A 23,792-nucleotide genomic window follows, 5' to 3' on the forward strand; every position below is an offset into this window, starting at 1 on the left:
TCCTAAGTGATCCATCCGCGAAGAAGAAGAAGAATATGGAGGTAAAGTGGTAGTGGTGGCGGGTTTGAGGTGTGGGATAGGGAATACACAATGCTCTTGTAAGGTCATACTGGGAATCAAGAGAACTAATACACATTTTAGTAGCTGAATTCAAAGCACTTTGAGAAATATTTCTGACTGCGGTGTAAAAAACTTCAGTTCTCTACAAGCTGGATGTTGATAGTATTGTAAATCATTTCATTAGATGACAGCAAGAATGGAAATTTTCATGGATGGAATAATATCTAAAATGTAGGATAGGAAATCACTGACCTATAGCTGACTGCAGTCTTACTGCGGATGCAGGTCAGTCATCAGTAGGTAATACATTTCTTTTAATTCAAGATCAACTTATTTCATCATACTGTTAAGAAATGCAGTGCACTGACTTCAGAATGAGTAGGGTGCAATATTCCTGTTTCAATTGGTTAGTACAGTAAACAACATATTTGAAGTACAGAGCATAGAGTATATTGTGTGGGATACATCTTACAACATAATATATCGATATGACAAGGTTAAAAGGATAATAAAATAAAATAAATAAGTCTTCATTATAAATATGCATGTGGAACACTATTACTCTTTGTTGTGCACAGTACAGATTAAGAAACTGTGAAATGCTAAGCTTCATCAATATAAATTTCGGTTAAGAAAGTTGTATGGACATTATGCAATTTCTGTACAGTGGGCAACTGCCTCATCTTCAACACAACAAAATAACATTTGCGTGTGACTTTCTTGATAAGTTTATCTGTGTGTTTGTGTTAATTCAAGTTTACTCTGTTATCCAGTTAGACCTGAAGGAATTGTGCACACATAATGTTTCAGAGTACGATAGTTAATCGTACCACAAGGTAACTGTTGCTGGCTTCAATTGCAAAACACAAACGAGTATATTGGGTTGGTGCAGAAGTTCATGTCATTTTTCCTTAAGTTTAATAAACACAAAGATACACATAATGGAGACTTCAATCACCAATAATAATATATTCTCTTTCACTATTTATGACAGTCTGCTTATGCTGGGGTAACTTTTCACTTACATAACTGTAGAAATCACACAGTTTTGAGGCAAAGAACTCGTCAATCTATGTTTGGAGCACATTTTCCTGTGGAAACAAAGTTCCTTGAAGTTTGTTTGATACAGGGCAGAAAAGCTAAAAATCTGAAGGGGGAAGATCAGTTGAATAAGGTGAGTGTGGCATGACTTCCCAACCCAACTTCTGCATAGTGTTTTTTGTCAGTCTAATTGAACGTCAGCAGGTGTTATTGTGGAGTAGTAGCATTACTTCACGCAGTCTTCCTGGTCATCATTCTTGGGTTGGCGTCTCCAAGGCACTCAGTTGTTGACAATAAATGTCAGTTGTGATGGTTACATCTCGGGGAAGCAATTTATAGTGCTCTACACAGCTGCTATTCCGCCAGATGCACATCATTATCTTTTGGAGATGTGCGCAAATCTTTTTATGGGGAGTTGTTGCTTTGTTTGAGCTCAACCATTCCTTTCTTTCTCTTATTGTTGTTGTTGTGGTCTTCAGTCCTGAGACTGGTTTGATGCAGCTCTCCATGCTACTCTATCCTGTGCAAGCTTCTTCATCTCCCAGTACCTACTGCAACCTACATCCCTCTGAATCTGCTTAGTGTATTCATCTCTTGGTCTCCCTCTACGATTTTTACCCTCCACGCTGCCCTCCAATACTAAACTGGTGATCCCTTGATGCCTCAGAACATGTCCTACCAACCGATCCCGTCTTCTGGTCAAGTTGTGCCACAAACTTCTCTTCTCCCCAATCCTTTTCAATACTTCCTCATTAGTTATATGACCTACCCATCTAATCTTCAGCATTCTTCTGTAGCACCACATTTCGAAAGCTTCTATTCTCTTCTTGTCCAAACTATTTATCGTCCATGTTTCACTTCCATACATGGCTACACTGCATACAAATACTTTCAGAAATGACTTCCTGACACTTAAATCTATACTCGATGTTAACAAAGTTCTCTTCTTCAGAAACGCTTTCCTTGCCATTGCCAGTCTGCATTTTATATCCTCTCTACTTCGACCATCATCAGTTATTTTGCTCCCCAAATAGCAAAACTCCTTTACTACTTTAAGTGTCTCATTTCCTAATCTAATTCCCTCAGCATCACCCGACTTAATTCGACTACATTCCATTATCCTCATTTTGCTGTTGTTGTTGTTCATCTTATATCCTCCTTTCAAGACACTGTCCATTCCATTCAACTGCTCTTCCAAGTCCTTTGCTGTCTCTGACAGAATTACAATGTCATCGGCGAACCTTAAAGTTTTTATTTTTTCTCCATGGATATTAATACCTACTCCGAATTTTTCTTTTGTTTCCTTTACTGCTTGCTCAATATACAGATTGAACAACATCGGGGAGAGGCTACAACCCTGTCTTACTCCCTTCCCAACCACTGCTTCCCTTTCATGTCCCTCGACTCTTATAACTGCCATCTGGTTTCTGTACAAATTGTAAATAGCCTTTCGCTCCCTGTTCTTTCTCTTATGTTAGCATAAAGACACTATTTCTCATTATCAGTAACAATACAGGTTAGGAATGGTTAGTGTTGTTCATGAGCCAACTGATGATGAGCAAGCACAGATGCACATATGGATGCCCACCGATTCTTGTGATTTTGGCTTATAGCTTGCGGTACCCATAAACTCCATTTTTGAACCTTACCTATTGCATGCAAATGTCACATGATGGTGAAAGGATTACAGTCACCACACTTGCCAGTTCTCGAGTATAATGATGTGGATTATTGCGGATTGATGTGTTTAGACAATCTTCATCAAATGCCAAAGGTCTTCCCAAGTGTGGAGTGTCACCCATGTCAAAATGACCCTCCTTCCATACTCTGTCCAATGGCATTATCCCCATATGTAGCACAAATGCTTCTGGCTGCCTACATTGCTGTCACCATTCTGCTGAACTCAAAACAAGAATACATCAGAAATGTTCCAATTTCTCCACTTGGCACTCCATTTTTTAGCATCCACAACTCCACTCACTATCACAAAATGACAATATTTAAACTCAGATAACTACAATGAACTGCAAATAAAAAATGCCAATTGATAAATAAACCCATAGCAACCAGAATACCAACTTGCAAGACAATGAACTTACGCAACAACCAAATATTTATGGAATTAAAACTTAAACTGTTTGCTGTGAACCGGTTGACAGCTTGTACAACTATCATATGGTCTGTGACTGCTATGTCTGTATCTGTGTCACTAATTATTATGTTTATGTCATCTGCAAACATTCAAGTTTTCGGACACTCCTTTAACACCTTTGGAAGGTCAATTATGCAAATTATGGCCATGAGCAGACTGAATACCTAACCTTGTTGGACTCCATATCTTGTGTTCTCCTGTTTCGAGTTTTATTTTATTTCTATGGTACAGTTGGTCAATGTGACAATCTAGTTACTGCTGTAAAGGTTCCATCTAATCCATATTTCATATTCCCTGTGTCAAGTGTAATTTAATTTCTGTAGCGTAGTTACTCAGTGTAATACCCCTGTGCTTACTGTTATAAAGTCATGGCAACAGCCATCCAATAGTAAACCCATTACTAAAAAAAATTTGAATTCTCAAGAAGAATTATGTAGTCCACATCACCAAAAACCTCAAAAAGGTCAAAGAATATACCAACAGGTTGTATATGACTTTATCTGTAGATAATAGTTCACAAAACCCGCACCGATGAGCAATTAACAATTAATGTTGGGAAAATTAGTGTTGAATTGTTGCCCACTTTCTCAATTTTTTTTTTGAACAGGCTAGAACACGTGAAATGGACCTGTAATTAAAGGTAATTTTCTTATCTCAGTTTTTATTGGCATGTGTAACTACTGCATATTTAAGTCTGTGAGGAAATACTTCTTGAATAATTAACTGAAGCTCGAAGATGGTCCTGTTGTGCCAGAACAAGATTTTAATAGCCTGCTAGAAACACCATAGTCCTAAGACATATACGTCTAAGGAACATATGCTTTTCTAATTTCTTTAAAGTCTATATTTTTAAACTGCTGTTTGTTCACGTTGGAACCAAGTACTTGTGGAGTAAATCTCATGCAGCCACAGTTGGTTGTATGCAACATTTACTGCCGCTGAACGACAGTTATGATTGAGGATAGTGCCAGTAATCTCAATACATCATCATTTCTGTGACAATACTGTCTGTGGGTTCAATTTCATTCAACTCAATGTTCATATTCATCTGTAGTTTGTGGATGCTCCATGTTGTTTTTACTTTATTTCTGGAGTGACGTTGTTTGTGTGCAGCACCAATGATTTTGTGTAACACTCTACTACATTGTACTATATAGGTAGTAACAGTCTTTCATCTACAAATTACAGCCTGTCCAAAATATTAAGTAGGCTTCCTGCTATATGGAAGGAAAGTCCGCAGTGTCAATGATCATGGATTCCAAAATCACTGATCACGTGAAACTCAACTTGCACTTTTTTCACATGGCATTGTGAAAGCCATGGGTTAAGGTAGTCAAATAGATGCCATATTTCTCGATTTCCAAAAAACATTTGACTCATTACACCACCTACACACATTATCAAAGTGCAATTGTGTGCTCTATGAAATGAAATTTGTGACTGGATTGAGGACTTTTTGGTAGGGAGGATGTGGCATGTATTCTTTGATGGAGAGTCATCGACAAATGTAGTTTCTTACAATCTACCTTGGGAAAGTGTGTTGGGGCCCTGGTTATTCATGTTGTGTATTGATGGGCTGGCAGACAATACTGAAGGTACCCTCAGACTTTTCGCAGATGTTGCAGCTCTATGAAATACTCTCTGAGAAAAGCCGCGTAAATATTCAGCCAGATCTTGATACGCTTTACGGCCTTGCCATAGTGGATACACTGGTTCCCGTGAGATCACCGAAGTTAAGCGCTGTCGGGCGTGGTCGGCAGTTGGATGGGTGACCATCCAGCCGCCATGCGCTGTTGCCATTTTTCGGGGTGCACTCAGCCTCGTGATGCCAATTGAGGAGCTACTCGACCGAATAGTAGCGGCTCCGGTCAAAGAAAACCACCATAACGACCGGGAGAGCGGTGTGCTGACCACACGCCCCTCCTGTCCGCATCCTCAACTGAGGATGATACAGCGGTCGGATGGTCCCGATGGGCCAATTGTGGCCTGAAGACGGAGTGCTTTTTGATACGATTTCAAAGTGTTGAAAAAATTGGCAACTTGCTTTATATGCTGAAAAATGTAACATTGTGCAGTTCATAAAACAAAAAAGTGTAGTATCTCATGACCACAGTATCAGCAAGTCACAGTTGGAACTGGTCAACTCATACAGACACAAATGCCTGGATGTAACAATTTGTAGGGATACGAAATGGAAAGGTCACATAGGCTCAGTTGTAGGTAAAGCAGGTGACAGACTTTGGTTTATAGGTCAAATTCTAGGGAAATTCAATCAATCAACAAAGGAGAGTGCCACCTATCCTAGAATATTGCTCAAATGTGTGGGACCCATACCAAATAGGATTACCGAATGCATACACGGAAGAGCAGCTTGAATGGCCATAGGTTTGTTTGACCCATGAGATAATGCCTCACAGTTGCTGAAGAAACTGAACTGGAAAACACTTTAAGATGACACAAACTGTAAATGGTGACTAGGAATTTACTACAACTGCCTATGTATCGCTACCATAAGGCTTGTGGAGACAAGATTAGATTAATTACAGCTTGCATAGAGGCATTTAAAACAGTCAATCTTCTGTGCTCCATATATGAATAGAAGGGGAAGAAGCCCTAATAACTGATACATTGGTAAGTGTCCTCTGACAAATCCTCAGTTGGTTCCTGAAGGCATGTGGCACCAGATGTCTATGCATAGTTATACATTACAGACCAGCATTTTGTGGGTGCGGAGCTGGTGCCGTGTCCCAGATGTGTTCCATCAGGTTCACATCAGGCTAATTTTATGGCCAAGACATCAGCGTAAAGTCAATATTGAGCTCCTCAGTCCGCTGTAGGACGATTATGCCCCTGTGAGATACGCAGTTATTGTGCTGGAAGATGCCAGGTGTGACATTTCCATTGAGCCATAGACCACTCTCAATGGTCCAGTGCCCACTGCAATCATAACTGATGTTGACATTGAGTCAACATGGAAACATGTAGACATTGTAGGCTGCAGAGCCCATTTTCAACAATGAGCACTGACAGTATGTCCTGAAACTTTATTGCCTGCTCCATTCATCAACCACTTTCTTTAGATGCTCGTGACAGTAGCACACAAAAAGCCGATCAGTCTGGCTTTGTTCAAGATGTTTATTTTTGGTGCCCTTGTCAACGTCACTTATGTCGGTAGGCTTTACTCATTTGTGCTTTATATAATCAATAGAATGATTCCCCATTCACCTCTGCTTTGCTTATACACTTTCTGTACCAAGTCATGTGCCTATAATGCCACCAGGCTGAATTCAGTCTCTCAGTAGGCATAACATTTTGGTTAATCAATGCAGAGAGTTGTATACCACATTGAACTTAAAGCTGTCTGCTTTCACTATGCCAAATTCTTCTATGAGTTTATCAGGTCACTTGCTAAAATTTCATACTCGATGTGTGATACTGATATGCCAAACGACTGTACACAAAGGGGCAAGTTCATTTATTTTATTTATAATAATAAAAATAATCTACTGAGACAAAGAAACAACTCTCTCTTTTCCAGAATTATTTTTTTCTAATGGCATTCAATAACTAATTAATGAGAATATGTTTCCAAGAAGGTTTGATGGCTGCTTTTCAAGAGCTTTATAGATCATAAATGCAATGGACAATGTCTCCTTTTCTTCAGCAATCCTTCATGAAGTGTGTAAAGTTTCTCAAGAACACATGGCGTATAAAAACACATTCCACAAAAGTTGACTATAGAATCATATGTGTGTCTTTATGCTGTGAATAAACTAGTTAAAAATATGGCGACAACATTGAGACGCTACCACTCTACAACTGTCCATTTAATTGGATAAAGCTTAAATTGACTCAAATGAAGTTCTATTTGGGAAACACCAAACAAAAATATTCTATGGCAGAAGCAGAGAAGCTTATGAGGGGCACTCCAAACAAAACTTCATCATTGGAGTGGCACGATGATGTGAAACACAGGTAGAAAGTAACAATGAAACTGAGGGGAGAAAGAATTTTCAGCAGAAAATAACATTGACCAACTTATTATTTCATTAAAATCTGACAGAGATTCTGGAGACCGTACACATATACCACTGAAAGTGAACCTGAAGGATATTTGTTCATGGTATAGCCCATTGTACCAAACCTTCAGTTGTACACATGCCTGATAATTTTTTGCTTAGTTTTACTACCTTACTGTTTAGTATGTTGCCATGTGTACTTTGTGATGTGACACAGTCATTGAGGCAATGGATTAAGATTTAAGAGAAGAAGGGTCAAACTCAAACAGTTTTCCAAAACTGATGAAAGCAAATTACAAATTTTTTTACAGGATGTACTTCCACTCTGCAGCAGTGTGTGAGCTGATCTGAAACTTCTTCACACATTAAAACTGTGCATCAGGCTGGGAATTTAAAGGAACCTTGCTTTAAGGCTGTGAGGTTCCAGTATCATCACACAAGTTGTGCAAGTTCCGACATAATTTTTTATCTTATCTTTCCAGTTACTTGCATCTCCGGTGAGAATGTAGGTAGATAATGTTGCGCATTACTGGTGAGAGGTAATACAATACAGAGCGTGCCTGTAGCGAAGTGGTATGAAATGACAATGAATATCTTTTATTTATGGATTGAATTTTATAACTATATGCTACATTCTGTGGTATTTGCAGTGAATAAATTTTGAGTGTTTCACTTGTAAAACTGACTTTAAATTCAAAGACTACAAATTCTGCTCCTGCCCAATACTCAGTAAGAGAAATCACAAGAATAAATGGTAAACAGAGTCCCATTTGTTGGTTGTGAAAGGAAAGAAATATATCTGGCACCACTCACGTAGTAATAGAGGCAGACAGCGTTATAACCGCTCAAGTCAAAGTTCCAGGTTTGAGTCTTGGTCCAGCACAAAATTTTAATGTTTCAACACTGTGTACACATACACTCAGCTACAAAGTTAAAGATTAATTGGCTAACCAAAATATGTACAGAAATCGTAGTAAACATCAAATATATAGTAATATGGATTGGAAATAATCATTTTGATCCAACACAGGAAAGAATGAACAACAAGTGTGATGAACCATGTTCTAAAGACTTAAGGCTGTAGATCAGAAAATCTTTACAGTGGTCACATTAAAAATTAAAGTACATTTCGGTAAAGTGACTGCTTGCAAGAAGAGCCATTTTTACTATACAAAGTTACATGTTTAGGAAAACTTTGTGTATTAACTATAAAATATAATTTAATTTATGAGACTCCTAAAAAAAGCAGTAGCCATATTTTAAGTTCTCTGTTCTACCTTGTTGAACATAAAAGGGCCAGTCTTCAAGATGTGTACAACTCGATGGGACATTTCAATCTATGGCCAGTGCTCATTGGATCCAGGCGATGATTATGATAAGAGATTTCAAAAATAAAATCAAACAATGGAAACTCCACTAGGAATATCAACAATGTAGGAAAAGATACATGGCTACTTCCTGTAAAAGAGACACATTAAGTTGAAGACAGGCACAGTTAAAACACACTTACACACAGCTTTTGACCACAGCCTTCATCAGCAAAAGAGAAACACACACCATTCACACACACAAGCAAGCACACCTCACGCACATGAGGCTTGGGCCAGAGCATGTATGTGAAGTGTGCTTGCTCATGTATATGAATGGCGTGTGATTCTCTTTTGCTGATGAATGCCATGGCCAAAAGCGTTGTGTAAATGTCTTTCAATCATGCCTGTCTGCAACTTAACGTGCCTTCTTTACAGTAAGTCGATTTAGAAAATAGATTTTTCCCTGTTACTCGAAAAACAGTAACCTGTGCACATAAGGCTTACGTACATCAATTTTTTAAGAATACCTGAATAGGCATATGGGGATGCAAATTAAATTAAATACTGAAAAATCATAGAATAATAATGTGACTGTGAACAATGGAATACAATTGTGACAGACTGGGAACAGGTTGTGAGGAAACAGTGACCCAGACAGAAACACAAAATATTGTATTAACATAGCAATGACTACTCAATACTTTATGTTGAACCAAATTTCCTTACATAAATACTAGCTGTCTTGAAAAATTACACTTACTTGCTTCAAAGCAACTCCTTCCCGCATAGACAATTTATGTATCTGCATATTTGACTTTAAATCCCAAATAAAAGCTTCTTGAGATGATGCAGACAAACAGTAACTTGACTGAGAAAATGAAATTTGTGTAACGGGAACAGTATGACTATCCAGATGGTTTTCTATGTTGCCTGTCTCTAGAAACACAAGACATAATTACTTATACAGATGCGGCATTGAATATTTTGAACTGCAGTGCTGAAATGTAAAAGAGCACAGTTAGCATTGATAATGGCTTGTTGCTTGTTTCAATGACAGTATCCACAATACCATGCAAGTATGAACAATTTAACATTTCAAACTTTCTCTCTCTGTTCCTTGATTGTTTACACTTTGGAATAAATAAAAGCAACAGTCACTCTTACATTCTCAGCAATGTAATTCTCCAGAAACAATTTGAAATGTGCCACTGTGGTTTTCCTTAAAGGAAGGGATATCAATAATGTAAGATGGAGTTACACAGAATTAGTATCACCACTGACTGATAAAAAGCACATCCACTTCCATACGTTAAATAATCTTAAAAAATCCAGGGCACATGTTTGTGGTAAAAGTTGCCTTTCAGCTCACACTCACACGTAGGCTATCTAGGCTGCAGCCTAGGGGTCCACATCAAAAAAATTTAAATTTAAAAAGTGACTTTCTTTTAATACTGTAGAGCGAGCTATATTTTAATTGTCAAAGATGTAGATGAAATTACTTTGTACAGGCTTATTTGGCTGAATTTTCAGTGGACAGCTAATATGTGACTCAAACCATGCACTACCTCATGTCAAATTCCCAGTGGCGCCCAGTCAAATGTACGGCAATCAGTCAACAAAACTGCTTAAGTCTTTCCAAAGAACGGTTAACAGAATTTTGACAGTCTGAATCAACTTTATAGAAAACCTATTTCTTCCATAGCTCAATTCATGCAAACAAGGACCTGTAAGACATTTTTTACTTTGTGTTGCAACTGTGGATGCTCAAGTTCTTGAGGTTGGGGAAACCAATTTTAAATAACATTATTCTGTAATGAAGTTTTGCAGGAAAAACATAATATGCCTTAAGATCCATACTGTACAACATATCTACAAAATAATCAGTTTTTGGAAATATAATTGGATAGACAAAAAAATGTACTCACTAAGTGGGCACAGGAGAAAACACACAAAATTTAAAGAAATGTGCAAGCTTGCAAAACCTGTGGCTCCTTCTTCTCGCAAAAGGATTGAGGGGAAAGGAAGAGGGATGAAGGTAATTCTCCCCATTTCCTAATCCTCATCAGTCCTTTTCCTTCACTCCTCTACCTTCCGCTTCAACCCTTCTGCCAGGAAGAGCCACTGGCTCCAAAAGCTTGCAATGTCATTAATTCTTATTCATTTTATCCCGACACCACTTGGTGAGTAGGTTTTCTTTGTCTATCCATTTATATTATAGATCCACACTGTCTGACAGATAGTTAATTACTCATGGTGTCACAGCAAAGTCATGTGACCACTGTGAGCATTTAGTGGGAAGTGCGGAAGTCACAGAAATAATTGTATTTTTTTAATTATGAAAGTATTTTTATAAAACTTTTACTGTCATCATAATTATACTGTTATCAATATAATGTCAACAGTGATGTTCAGGTACTTGTACAGAAGAGGGAAGACCAAACAATTAGAAGGTGCTGCACATATCAAGTTATCATAAGATTATGATATATCTGACATTATGCATCACTGATGCACACTTTTATCAGGCACCTTGTTGTCTGCATTCATCTTCACCAGCTGATGGTGGCTCCCTATTAGCAACTTTTGCTTCATGCCGCCTGTTTCCAACTCCATAAATTTGATTGTTGTTAGCTCCCTTTCAGTGTTCTGGTGCCCAGCAACTGTTAAAATGGCCGATAGCATAGGAGGACCACTGCATAATTTGGTTTCCAGCAAGGAACCATCAAAAAGTAACCATTAAATGATCTGGCACCCAAAATAGATCCAGCGAATCATAACCACTACAGTTCATTTGGAAAGAAGTCTGATAGGAGAGGCAGCTGTATGGTGGAGGTACCACATTTGCACGTGGTATGCTGGTACATTCTGTTGATGTGTGTTCTCCATGATTAATGAGTCAGAGAAAATGAGCTGTAACATGGAAACAAATTGTTTCCAAACTTATGTTTACAAAACATACTTTGTCTACATGTGAGCAATGTGTCCTGCAGTTTGTGCTGTACATTTTTGTTACAGCCTGTAAACTATGAAAGTGAGTGCGAATGACATATGTCTTGTACCAGCTATTACATAAATACTGTTTGTTCTTTTACGCTGGCCTAACTACACGAAGTTATCAAGTTACAATAAATGGGTATAGACTGTGGGTTTATACTGGCAACACAGATTATTCTGTTTCAGAGCATGCTCTGTAACATGACAGTCATGACCTCAGTGACTGTTTCATCACATGTGCCACCTGGATTGTTCCCCATACACCAGTGTCTCAGAACTCCAAAGTAGGAACTGTGCTACAACATGTCCTAGGTTCTTGTCACCCATCTGGCCTTAATTTATGTTAACTTCTTCCATCTCAGCATTTCTTCACTGCAATTATTCTTTTCTTTACTCCCCAACACTCATTTTTTCTTCTCATCCCATATGGCAAGTCCCCCTGACTGGGAGTTCTTGGTGACTTTCCCAAACACTACCTCTTTTCCTAAACTTCACCATTCCTTTTCCCTCACCCCTCTTCCTTCCCCTTCAACCCTTCTGCCAGACAAAGGAATCACTGGCTCCAAAAGCTTGCAATGTTTAATACCTTTATATGTGAGTTCTCATGCTGCCACTTATATTTTCAGAATTCAGATATGAGTAAAAGATATGTATCATAACAAATATCTCTTACACCTAACATAATTTATAGATTGTGGTGAGAATAGAAATTAACAAACTTTAGACAGCAAAGAAACTGCAGAATTTAAAAGAGTTGTTTCCTTTTCTAAGTGGAACTGCATGTTAGCTCTATCACTTTTGATAGGGAGAAATCAAGGAGGATATGCCCTTAGATATGATGTATATACATGATCGACTAACATCCAGGTATAGCACTTAGTGGCCCCATCAGTCAAACAAATCAGTAACAGCTTGCACTGTATGTGCTTGAGCATTGTCCTGCAAAATGATGGTCAGGTCCTGCAAAAAGTGTCATCACTTCTGTCTCTAAGCTGGTCATAGGTTGTGTTCCAAAAATGAACAGCACAGAGGCAGATGTGATGACACTTTCTGCAGGACCTGACCAGCATTTTGCAGGACAATGTTCAAGCACGTACAGTGCAAGCTGTTACTGATTTGTTTGACTGATGGGGCTGCTAAGTGCTACCCTACCTACTGCACTCCCCTGACTTAAGCCTTCCTGAGTTCAACTCGATTTCTAAACTGAAGGAAACACTTCACGGCATTCGCTTCAGAACTGCTACAAATTCGTCGGGCAATAGACCGCGCTGCTCGAACTGTCAACACAACTGGCACTGCTAAGAGTATCCTATGACTTCCACATCACTGGCAAAGGGTTATACATAATGCTGGTGACTACTTTGAAGGTTAGTAAAACTTTGAAACATATATCTATTTTGTACAAGCTGTAAATAAATAGTTGCCACTATTAAAGTTCCAACCCTCATATTTGTTATCCAAGATCCCATTTCCATAGTAAGGGTGATTATCTAGGAGAAATGTTAAGGAACTTAGTCAATGTGAAGCATGTACCTATGATTAATAGTTTCCACTAAATGGTGGAGCATTCCACACTTAATAAATATGAATAAATGTGTTCATTGAAAATGTGAGATAGTTACAACTGTAATGGTATACTAACGAGGCAAATAATTTTTAATACTTGTAGTGAAGTTGGAACTTGTTGTTCCGTTAATGTTGCAACACAGAGACTACATCATTCACCTAAGGGGAGAAATCTGTGGCGAATATATTACTTTGATGAAGTGATGAATTGCACAAGCATTTTTCAAATCGATGAATGGTGAACATCACAATAAAAAGTTTATTTTTGTAGTGTATGAGATACTCCACTGTTTGGATGTATGTTTTATTTATGCACATTTGTCATGAGATAGATGGATGCAGCTTATCTGCAAGCTCGAATGACGATAATCATTGTACTATGTTCACCGTACCTGGTGGTTGTGTGGCTTATTCCTTGTCACTGACTCCTGCCTTGGAAATGTGGTGCATGCCATAGAGGAAGAGTGACCGTGATGGTGGCTATGTCGTCACAGTGACAAGAGAAAAGTAGTTGTGTAGATACATTCAATTGGCATCTGTTAATGAAGACAGAACATTTTTGGACTTTGACCTTATCAATGTTTTTGTGATGTTCCACATAAGGCAATAACTTCGTAATGCACAGTTATTGTAAACATGGATGCAATATACAAGTCAATGTTAATGAGAAGCCTTATTCTGAGAGTTGGTTGTTGTATTTGTACCTGTACGCTTAACTTCCAACATCAGCTGCAGAACTTCAAGAAAAGAAGTCTGATCAGATGAAGTTGGCAAGTATGCTGTAATAATAAGGTGAGCAAGATTAAAGAATAGGAAATCATTGGTTCTCAATCAGACTTTACTCCACCATCTGATATCACTGTAAAGAACAAGCAGGACATCACACTGTGCATGCTCCTGCAAGGAGACTAACCACATCAGATGTCGCTGGTGTAGTGCTGTGCATGCACTGCAGAGGTGGTTACAGTGGTCAGTGACTGGGCTGCTGCTGGATGCCAGCTTGGATAGTTGTGAGTGTGTCGTTTGAATGTTGGCGAGTACTACACTTGCCATAGCAAACCTAGCTGTTTTCACAGGCATTAGTGCATTTTTATGTCTTTCCTCAGCTCTACAACAATTTTTCTTGCTGCCATCACTTTTGTGCCCCCTATGCATCAATCAACTTCCTTGTTTTTATCCTCCTAGATTTCATTTTCCCTTTTACAGGTGTCCTTGTTTACTTCTGTATTCATTCTAAGCTACAAGACTATCATGTTTGTCATTGATCTCGTCCAATTATTATACATATTTTTTACAGTTATCTTTTCTTCAGTGCTTTGAGTCCATCACTGTGGGGGCTAGTTCCCTTCTTCTTTTTGTTGCACCAGTATTTCATATGTCACTTTCTGTATTCACTTTTTAATTCATTGGTACATATTCTCCACTGTTCCTTCTTCTAGGTGCTTCAGTTTGTTTGCTACATGTGATTTATAAAGAAATTGAATACACCCTTGTTCAAACCATCTACATTGAAATTCATAGTGTCCACTCATTGTACTCACAGGAATATTTGCCTCTTTAATTTGTCTTTGTTCCTCAGATGTTACTACCACCTTTGCACCTGACAAGAAGTTCTCTGAACCACAGTCTGCATCCCTGCACATTCTAACATTGTTATGTTCTTATACTTGAATTTTTATTTTGAATGATATAGTCACTGACCTGACATTTCCAGAAGGACTCTTCCAAGCACACTTGCACATCTACTTGTGAGGAAAGAAACCATTTCAGGCAACTCCACATACCACAACTCAGAGGACAAAGTCCCATTTATGAGTGTAGACAAATGTACATGCCTTCTTCCAAGGGGAAAACGTGCCCCTGCTAAGGTGAAAAACGTGCCCTTGCTAAGGGGAAAACGTGCCCTTGCTTCACTGGAATGCAAGTTTGCTTAATAAACTGTCCATCGAACAAATATGGGACATGATTTGTCAGCAATTTGTTCAGTAGGGTCCTCCAGGGATCACTACTGGTGCTTTGTGACCTTGTATATACATTGAGGACAGGGAAATCCTCCAAGAAGATTGAAGCCTCAACATTTAGAAGCTCTGATAGCAGGATCAGGAGGGTCCGTGTCATATTGGTAATTAGAAGTCACATACAGGAAATAGATCCTCTTAAATGATTAGGCATGTCAATTATCTAAGCTGCAGTTAAGAAAGATAGAATGATTTATTGCTTATGTTCATGAATTACTTCTATGGGTCACGACATGTGAAGCACAAATGTAGATAAGTCTCATTTACCTTGTATATAATCTTGTGAGGAGAAAAACTGAAACAAAAAATTACAGCCTCCTATCTCTCAGTCAACGAGTGCTACAAAAAATGTAAAGTGTGAATATACTATGTCCTAATGGGAGATAATTTTACATACAGTTAATAAACAAATTTGTGTGTAACATTGATCGTTATATGAAACTAAAGAATGGCAAAATATTTTATGCAAACCTGTATTCACAAAAAGTAAACTGCCATTTTGTATTCCAACAAGCAGTTCATTTTTCTTCCTTGTTGAGAACTTAAGGCATGTGCACGAATCCAGCTTGATTAACAGCCAAAATCTGAAACAGTGTTCAATCATTTTTCTTTCAGTTGAGGAAGACTTAGGTGCATTTCAATAAAAGACTCTTGAAGCAAATTACAAACAATGAAACACATTGTTCTCCATCCTAAAGCTACTGGAATTTTAAACCATATGTAATAAGAACCAAAACCATGATAACAAACATAATTAAAACACATTCTCCACCTGCAAGAAAATTGAATACTGGAAGATATCTAAGACACAGCTAATATTTCTATATATCTGTACTGATTACATCACATGTTTATTTCAGGTTTACATGATATCCACGTCCACCTCCGTAGTTGAGATCGCTAATGTACTTTAGTCAATGGCACTCGATGCAAAGGTAGTCAATGTGGATCCTGCTGAATTTTCATCATCAGTGTTTGCTGAGCAAGAGCAGGAAAGATGATACTGTACAGTTCCTGATTGCCAGTCTTTCACACAATGTTCTGGGTTAAATTCCAAACCTTTCTGCAGTGTCTTGTGTGGTGTGATCATGTGGCACTGTTGATGGTAATCTGTCCGTTAGATGAGGACGTTAAGACTGGCCCTATCTGAGAGGAGTAGCATAGCATTTCACCATCTCCCTTCTTTCACCATCTTACAACACAAACAGGACACTCCGCTATACATACACCCATTACAGTTTCCTTCATTCATCAAATACGTGTAAACACGCAACCCACACACTTCATGAGGGAAAGTGCTGTTGTGCACAGAGGAGGAAAAGCTTTTTCAACTAGACAACTAAGCCTTCCCCTTGGGGTCTCCCAGCCACCCGCACCATACATGTTTGGGTATTTATGATATGCATGACTTCATTAAACATGTCAACAGATTTCACTAAATGTTCTTCTTTAATTTTTATGTTCATATTAGTCTGAACAACTTTAGAAAGCCTGAAGCCTGAAAAAAAAAAAAAGTGAATAGTCACAACAAACGTTTGAAACACAAAATCCTGTAAATACTCTGTACAACAGCAGAAAATTAAAAAAAAACTTTTTACTATTATTTTGTCTAAATAATTGTAATTTTTTTGTCAAATCTCAATCCGCATATACTGTTCAATTACTCCTACCAAGAAATAATACCCACCAAAAACCGGAAAATTGTGTTTCAAATTTCTAAAAGGAATTTCCACATATTCTTCAATTCAGAAAACATGTTGAACAATCTACAACATCTAACCGGATAGAGAAAAAAACCTACTCACCAAGTGGTGGCAGAGCACACACGTAAAAGGCTGTTATGATTTGCAAACTTTTGGAGCCAGTGGATTCTTCTTCAGGCAGAAGGGTTGAAGTTGAAGGGGGAGTAGAAGGAAGAAGGGTGAAGGAAAAGGACTTGAGAGGTCTTGGAAAAAGGACAGATTTTGGGAAAGTCACCCAGAACCATGGGTCAGGGGAGACATACCATATGAGATGAGAAGGAAAGACTGATTGTTGGGGACTGCACTAGATGAGATTTGAAAATCTGAGAGCTTAAAGGTTGAAGACAGAGTAATATGCAAGACAGAGTACTTTCAAAACATTGTGCATGAGTTAATAAGAGTGAAAAGATAAGTACATTGTATGTAACAGAGGTGGGAGGACGGCAGTGAAAAATAGATGGAAAAGACAATGAAAAGTGTAGAAAACTAAAACAGAGTGAAACAAAAAGTAATTACAGAGAAGAAAGGCTGAGACAGAAGAAATTAAAGTAAATTAAGGCCAGCTGGGTGGTGAGAACCAAGGACATGTTGTTGTGCTAGTTCCCACCTGCGGAGTTCTGAGAATCCAGATGGCACGTGTGGTGAAAAAGGCGAATAGGTGGTGGTGGTGGTGGTTAGTGTTTAACGTCCCGTCGACAACGAGGTCATTAGAGACGGAGCACAAGCTCTGGTTAGAGAAGGATTAGGAAGGAAATCGGCCGTGCCCTTTCAAAGGAACCATCCCGGCATTTGCCTGAAATGATTTAGGGAAATCACGGAAAACCTAAATCAGGATGGCCGGAGACGGGATTGAACCGTCGTCCTCCCGAATGCGAGTCCAGTGTGCTAACCACTGAGGCGCATAGGTCATGACTGTCATGTTGTAGAGCATGCTCTGCAACAGGATATTGCGAGTTGCCAGTATACACCCTCTGCCTACGACCATTCGTCCTAATTGATAACCTGGTGGTAGTCATACCGATTTAGAAGGCCAAACAATGTTTACAGAATAGCTGGTATATGATGTGTCATTTCCCACGTGGCTCTCCCGTTGATAGTATATGTTTGCCAGTTACAGGGCTATAATAGGTCATGGTAGAAGGGTGCATAGGGCAAGTTTTGCAGGGGGGATGGTTACAGGGGTAGGAGCCATAGGGTAGTAAGATGGGAGCAGCAGCATACGGTCTGACAAGAATACTGCAGAGATTGGGAGGGCGACTGAAAGCTATTCTAGATGTGGTGGGCAAAATTTCAGACAGAATGGATCGCATTTCAGGGCACAATTTTAGGAAGTCATGGCCCTGTCGAAGCAGCTGATTAACACATTCCAGACTAGGATAATATGAGTCACCAATAGTATGCTCTGAAGCTGTTTTGAGGAGAGATCAGCAGTATCAGGACTGGATGTGATGGCCCGGGAAATCTGCTTTTAAACTAGGCTGGTGGGGTAATTAAGAACAGTGAAGGCTGAGGTGAGAATGGTGGTGTATTGCTGTAAGGAGTCTGCATCTGAACAAATAATTTGCCTCGGATGCCAAGGCTGTATGGAATGGAACATTTGACACGGAAAGGACGGTAATTGTCAAAATGTAAGGACTGTTGTTTGTTGGTAGGTTTAATGTGGACAGAAGTGTGTAGCTGGCCTTTGGTGAGGACAAGATCAACATAAATGGTAGTGGCATGGGATTTGGAATAGAACCATGTGAAATTTAAGTGGGAGTATGCTCTGAAGCTGTTTTGAGGAGAGATCAGCAGTATCAGGACTGGATGTGATGGCCTGGGAAATCTGCTTTTAAACTAGGCTGGTGGGGTAATTAAGTACAGTGAAGGCTGAGGTGAGAATGGTGGTGTATTGCTGTAAGGAGTCTGCATCTGAACAAATAATTTGCCTCGGATGCCAAGGCTGTATGGAATGGAACATTTGACACGGAAAGGACGGTAATTGTCAAAATGTAAGCATTGTTGTTTGTTGGTAGGTTTAATGTGGACAGAAGTGTGTAGCTGGCCTTTGGTGAGGACAAGATCAACATAAATGGTAGTGGCATGGGATTTGGAATAGAACCATGTGAAATTTAAGTGGGAGTATGCTCTGAAGCTGTTTTGAGGAGAGATCAGCAGTATCAGGACTGGATGTGATGGCCTGGGAAATCTGCTTTTAAACTAGGCTGGTGGGGTAATTAAGTACAGTGAAGGCTGAGGTGAGAATGGTGGTGTATTGCTGTAAGGAGTCTGCATCTGAACAAATAATTTGCCTCGGATGCCAAGGCTGTATGGAATGGAACATTTGACACGGAAAGGACGGTAATTGTCAAAATGTAAGGACTGTTGTTTGTTGGTAGGTTTAATGTGGACAGAAGTGTGTAGCTGGCCTTTGGTGAGGACAAGATCAACATAAATGGTAGTGGCATGGGATTTGGAATAGAACCATGTGAAATTTAAGTGGGAAAAGGTATTCAGAGAGTCCAGGAATTTTAACAGGTCAGACACACCATGAGTCCATATGGTAACGATGTCATCAATGTATCTAATCCAATCCATGGGTTGAAGACTTATGGATCCCAAGAATGCCCCCTCCCAGTGACCCTTGAAAAGGTTGGCATGGGAAAGAGTCATCCTGGTTCCCATGGCCATACCCCTGATCTGTTTGTATGTCTGCCCCTCAAAGGTGAAGTATTTGTTAGCAAGAATAAAGTTGATTAAGGTGAGTAAGAAGGATGTCATAGGTTTGGAATCAGGTGGGTGGTTACTGAGGAAATGTTCAGCAGCAGACAGACCATATACATGGGGGATATTGGTATACAAGGAGGTGGCATCAATGGTGAAAAGCAAGGTGTGTGGTGGGAGTAGTGTGGGCAGGGATTTCAGACGATCTAGGAAATGGTTGGTATCTTTGATGTAGGAGGGAAGTCTTTGTGGGTTGCAGGTGTTGATCAAGGAAGGCAGATACACATTCGGTGGGTGCTTTGAAGCCAGCACTATAGGACAGCCAGGATGACTGGGTTTGTAGATCTTAGTAAGAAAGTTAAAGGTGGGAGTGCATAGTTTGGGTGGTGTGAGAAGTTATATGGATTGGGTTGTTAGTCCTTGTGAGAGGCCTGAGCTTTTAAGGAGGGACTGCAAGTCAGTTTGAATCACAGGGATGGGCTCTTGATCGCAGACACTGTACGTAACGGTGTCAGACAGCTGGCATAGACCTTCACTAACATACTCCCTTTGGTCAAGTACTACAGTGGAAGATCCTTTGTCTGTTGAGAGGATAATGACAGAGTCATCAGCTTTTAGGAAACGTAGAGCCTGGAGTTCTACAGAGGATAGGTTAGGGTGATGTTGTAGGGACCTAACAGAGGCTCGTGAAGCAATGCTGGATGTGAGGAATTCTTGGAACGCTTGTATGGGATGATTTTGAGATAATGGTCGTGTATCAAGTTGGGATTGTGGTATGAACTGTTCAAGACAGGGTTCGAAGTCAGGTTTGCTGTAGTAACTTTTGAGGTTGGGTTGCAAAGTGATATTTGCAATTGATATTACGTGTTGGTTAGTAGGTTGGTTGGTTTAAAAGAGGGGGGAGGGACCAAACTGCTAAGTCATCGGTCCCTTGTTCTGATTAAAATAATTCCACGAGGGTGGGAGTAAAATAATCGAGACATACAAAACACAGCTGGAAGAAAGGAGAAAACCACAAGACTGACAGAAGGGTGACAAACACTAAAATGGACAAAATCGGACAACAAAACCACAGAGAGACACAAGAAACATGTAGAAGAGATCAAAACAAGACAGCAGATTACCATGGCTGGCTGATCATGAGAATAAAAAGGGTCTTCTATTCCACTATATTTCTTTCTTGCTAGAGAAATCTGCAGTCTGGTAAACAAGGCAAATGGTGCTCTCTGCAGCTGACACAGATGGGAGGTGGGGCACAGGGAGTATTGGGATGTGAAGGCCGTCCACAATCCCGACAGGCGACGCTGGAAGTACGGCGGGAAGACATATGGCTGAATGCCCAGCACTTAAAGCACTACATCGGGGGAGGGATATATGGCTTTACATCACAGCAGTAGACTATCGACTTGAACTTCTCAGGTAATGTGTCACCCTCGAAGGCCAAGATGAAGGCACTGGTGGCAACCCGACTATCCCTCGGACCCCGATGGATGGGCTAGATGAAATGCACCTCACCGCTCTAAATTGGCGCGCACCTCATTGTCAGACTGCAAAAGAAGGTCCCTGTGAAATATGATACCCTGGATCATATTTAAGCTCTCATGCATGATGGAAACATAAACACCCCCCAGCTTGTCACAGGCGATTAGTGCCTGTGACTGGGCAGAGAATGCTGTTTTGATCAAGACCGACCCTGGCTGCATTTTGGACAAGCCCTCCACCTCCCCAAACTTGTCCTCTAAATGCTCCACAAAAAATTGAGGTTTCATTCACAAGAAAGATTCCCCATCAACTCTCGTACATACGAGGTACCAAGATGAATAAGCTTCGCTGCCATTCCTCCCATGGTGTGGCCGGGGAAGGGGGGGGAGGGGGATGATTTGTGGTCATATTTCTTAGCACTGAAGTTAGACCTCGACCGCTTAGAGACTGCTGGTGTTTGACCACCAGCAAGAGATGACTTACTATGCTTCATGGCGTGTCATCCGCCCTGATGCCACCCACTCCGACCAGGGGCCCTCCCCTCGGGCGCCACACAGCCGCAGTGAAGGCCATCAGCCGCAGTGAAGGCCATCTGGCAGGATGGCCATTGCTGGGAGTCCCGATACCCCAGGGTGACGGGCTTCTACTCCTTGGCATACGTGGGGAGTTAACAGTGCAGGCATCATCAGCGCAATCCCCGTGTGGTCAGGGGGTTACAACCAACAGGGACATGGCGGTCCCATCACAATGGATTGGCTACCGTGCTGGATATCAGGTGCAAATGAGCTAAGAAGTCCATTAACATCAACAGCGAAGAAAGCAATACTGCACAGAGAATGGAGGAAAACGCATCCAGGAAGGTGACCTCGCCCAACAGCTGGAGATGGAGCGGAAGTACATATCCACGTCGACGAAGGACGCGAGAGGTCTCAGCGCATGATGGACACTATGCACCATGTAAGGCGCACTTCCGCAATTGGCTCGCTCTTCCGGAAAATTTTGAAAAATGGAGGTCAATCCCTACAAGGGACCATCACATAAAGGCTCAAGTGTGTGAGACTCCTTGTAGTCGCCTCTTAGGACAGGCAGGAATACCTTGGGCCTATTCTAACCCCCGGACCTGCAGGGGGGGATATTACATGTGATGGAAAGGAGGTCCTTGGGAGAGCACTTTAGATGAGAGGTTAAGGACACTGTCCTGTTGTGACTGGTTCTTGGGATTATGGGTTATTCTTGGTCTAGCAGGCAGTTGTGAAGGCTGTGGGATGTTAAGGAGGTTTGACAAGCTCAGTTTGTGGGACAGTAGTGGTGGTTGATGGTGTGGCTGTTTAGGGAGCTGCAGAGGGACAGGAAGGGAAATACCACTGTTCAGGTAGTTTAGGAGAAGGTGGGATAGCTTTTTGAGGTGAAATCTGTCATATTGTTGCAGTTTGAAGTTGGCTCGGCAGATGATACCATTCAAGGAAACATGAGGGGCAGATAACTACAGTATTTTGTAGAAGGAGGTAAGTCTGTTGCAGAGCATGCTCTAAAACATGACATTCGTGACCTCAGCACCTGTTTCACCACGTGCCATCTGGATTCTTCCCCTACACACCAGTTTCTCAGAACTCTGAAGGTAGGAACTAGCACTACAACATGTGCTTGGTTCTCACCACCCATCTGGGGCCCTATTCTGTATTCCTCATACCGATCGATGCACTAGGTTAGTCTCGGTAGTGACATCATTTTCAGTTCTTTATCCGAATTTCCTATTCTGTAAGCTTCTGAGACCTGTTACCGAACAGTTCTCCCGCCACTTTTTCGACAATTGTACTGAGAGGTTTTGGATTTCAGTACGGCCCTGTCGTTCGGTTAGCTGTGGTTTATTTACACCTATAATTTGTTATTTTAAACATATTGAGTGGTTTTAGCTTTGGATTTAGTGATTGCTTTACTAAAGAATGAGCACAGGATGTGTCTGATTGGAAAGTGAGTTCATAATAGAATATTTTCCTTTGTTAGAAATATGGTTATATTAGGTTGTTACTGTGAACGACTACAACATAAAAAAAAAAAAAAAAGTTTTCAGTCAATATTCTGTCAAAATACCTGTATTTTATGCAAGTAATCGTTTAAAGATCATTAAAAATCAAGACATCAAATCTACTTATGTATATTACAAGAGTGTTAGCTGAAGCTTCTAGTGACTTCGCGTACTCTTTTCCGCAAATGGTTTTCTTATTAACTCTCGAAAGGCGTTTAAAACTTTTAAGTAACGATGCAAAGGAATTTTGTGAAGCCTGATAGAGGAAACCTCCATAAATTTCATGCATTTATGGCTTACACCCGCATCATTAGGCAACGAAGTCAGCCTGCGTCTCTTTCGCTGGGAATTACATAAAATTAAGCAGCGGTAGCCTGCAAGCTGTATGTAGCGAAGTTGATAAGATGACAAACTGCCATGTCAAAGGACTGGGTTTGTATACTGCTACAAGCGAAAATATTTGTTTTCCCCCTTTGTGTTCGAAACGCATTCTGGGACTTTATTAATTGTCAAAGTTAAGCATTTTTCTGAAATATTCATTGTAATTTACACATAAGAGCGCACTTTCTAATTAATGAGTATCTCCGATTTCCTGACTTCCATGTGTTCGAGAAATGAAAGATGAAATTACAGCGAGTGAAACAGCTGACAGTGATAATTCACTATTGCTTTTCAATAC

At 40.1% G+C, this 23,792-nt stretch overlaps 1 protein-coding gene across 4 annotated transcripts in view; it reads right to left on the reverse strand.

Annotated features, from left to right (window-relative positions):
• The window catches only part of LOC126262288 (TBC1 domain family member 31), a 296,133-nt gene that overhangs the window by 226,543 nt on the left and 45,798 nt on the right, over positions 1–23,792 (reverse strand). For all 4 annotated transcript variants that reach the window (XM_049958811.1, XM_049958808.1, XM_049958809.1 and 1 more), the window contains exons 4-5: positions 15,632–15,744; positions 9,343–9,518 (exon numbers count right to left, since the gene is read on the reverse strand). In XM_049958811.1, coding sequence (XP_049814768.1) covers positions 9,343–9,518; positions 15,632–15,744 — 289 coding nt within the window. The remainder of the gene's footprint in view (positions 1–9,342; positions 9,519–15,631; positions 15,745–23,792) is intronic.

The sequence above is a fragment of the Schistocerca nitens genome, chromosome 6 (genome assembly GCF_023898315.1).
Source record: "Schistocerca nitens isolate TAMUIC-IGC-003100 chromosome 6, iqSchNite1.1, whole genome shotgun sequence".
NCBI lineage: Eukaryota > Metazoa > Arthropoda > Insecta > Orthoptera > Acrididae > Schistocerca > Schistocerca nitens.